Consider the following 1,421-nt stretch of genomic DNA (forward strand, 5'->3'; position numbering starts at 1 on the left):
GGGGGGCCCCACAATGGCGGGCCCCCACCTCCACAGTCTACGGGTTTCCCACAAATCGGGTCCATGGGTGGTGGTCCTCATGGCCCACATTCTGGCCCCACGGAAAACAATCTTAACCAAATGAATCAACTGCCCTCGCACGTGAGGTCGTGTGGCAGGATGTTTCAGACGCCAAAACCCCCAACGATGTACAGCATGGCCTCTATGCAGGCACAGCAGCAACAGCAACAACAGCAACACCAACAGCAACGCGAACATCAGCAGAGAGAACAGCAACAACGCGAGAAATATTGTAACTTGAGGGGCGACGAGAGAGAAAGCAGGGACTCGGAACAGAACGAGGCGCTCTCCCTCGTAATGACACCGAAAAAGAAACGTCATAAGGTAATTATCTACTTTCTATCTTCGATAAAAATACCGATATGTCATAGACGACCGTTCGTACAAGTAAATTCACTTGTTGCTTCCTTGATAAAAGCTCGAGTCTTTGATCTATAATCGATTATATCGATTGTTATTACAACTCAATATAATTCCAAAGAGTATTCTGTAAAGTACGATGCATCAATGAAAATATTTTAAATCCATAATTTATGCAGTAAATTTCTATTTATCGATAATATTATTACGTGCGTATTTATATCTGTAGTATCAAGTAGAACAAGTAAATTCACTGACGGGACAATTTCACTGACGAAAATTTCAAATTTTGTTATTTATTATGTTAACATTGTATGTTCGTCAATATCGATAAAGAAGATAAAAAACTGAATTACCACTGCTTTGGATTCCAAATGTACAATTTATATCGATTATTTCATTCGTCGATACTATCGTACACGCGATATTAAGTAGTAGAAGAATATAATTTCATCGACGAGTATTTCAAATTTACTATCTGTACCGCCAAGTTTGTTCGTCAATGAGAATGTATAAATATTGTTAATATTAAACAGAAGAAAAGAAAAGAAATGAATTTCACCGATACATATTTCAAATTTGTAATTTTTGTTCGTCGATATCATTGAATGCTTAATATAACGTAGAACAAGAGACTGAATTTCATCGAGGAATATGTCAAATCTATAGTTCACGACAGTAATTTTATTCATCGATGCATTGCATACTTGATATTAAGTAGTATAAGAAACTAAATTTCACTGACGAATACTTCGAAATTATGAATGGTAACGTTGACTTTGTATACTTGATGCAAAATAGCATCAAGCATAAAAAGAAAGCATAATTCGTCAGTGAATATTTATTAGTTTTAAGTAGGATAAGAGACTGAATTGCACAATGGTAAAATCGAGGCATCAATTAGTATTTCCCTCCACAGGTGACGGACACGAGGCTGACGCCGAGGACGGTGTCGAGAATCCTGGCCCAGGAAGGTGGCGGTTCGCAAGGAGGCAGCGAAA

General features: G+C 38.1%; 1 protein-coding gene across 3 annotated transcripts in view; it reads left to right on the top strand.

The window, feature by feature from the left end:
- The window catches only part of LOC100746817 (homeobox protein prospero), a 43,075-nt gene that overhangs the window by 2,832 nt on the left and 38,822 nt on the right, over positions 1–1,421 (top strand). The window contains exons 2-3 of one of the 3 annotated variants that reach the window (XR_002946593.2): positions 1–384; positions 1,325–1,421. Coding sequence is in view for 1 of the 3 variants with exons in the window: in XM_024367359.1 (XP_024223127.1) it covers positions 1–384; positions 1,340–1,420 (465 nt within the window). In the remaining 2 variants the exon portion in view is untranslated. The remainder of the gene's footprint in view (positions 385–1,324) is intronic. The other 2 variants (XR_004461632.1, XM_024367359.1) reach the window with 2 other exon arrangements.

This window comes from Bombus impatiens, unplaced genomic scaffold (genome assembly GCF_000188095.3).
Source record: "Bombus impatiens unplaced genomic scaffold, BIMP_2.2 scf_0318, whole genome shotgun sequence".
Taxonomy (NCBI): Eukaryota; Metazoa; Arthropoda; class Insecta; order Hymenoptera; family Apidae; genus Bombus; species Bombus impatiens.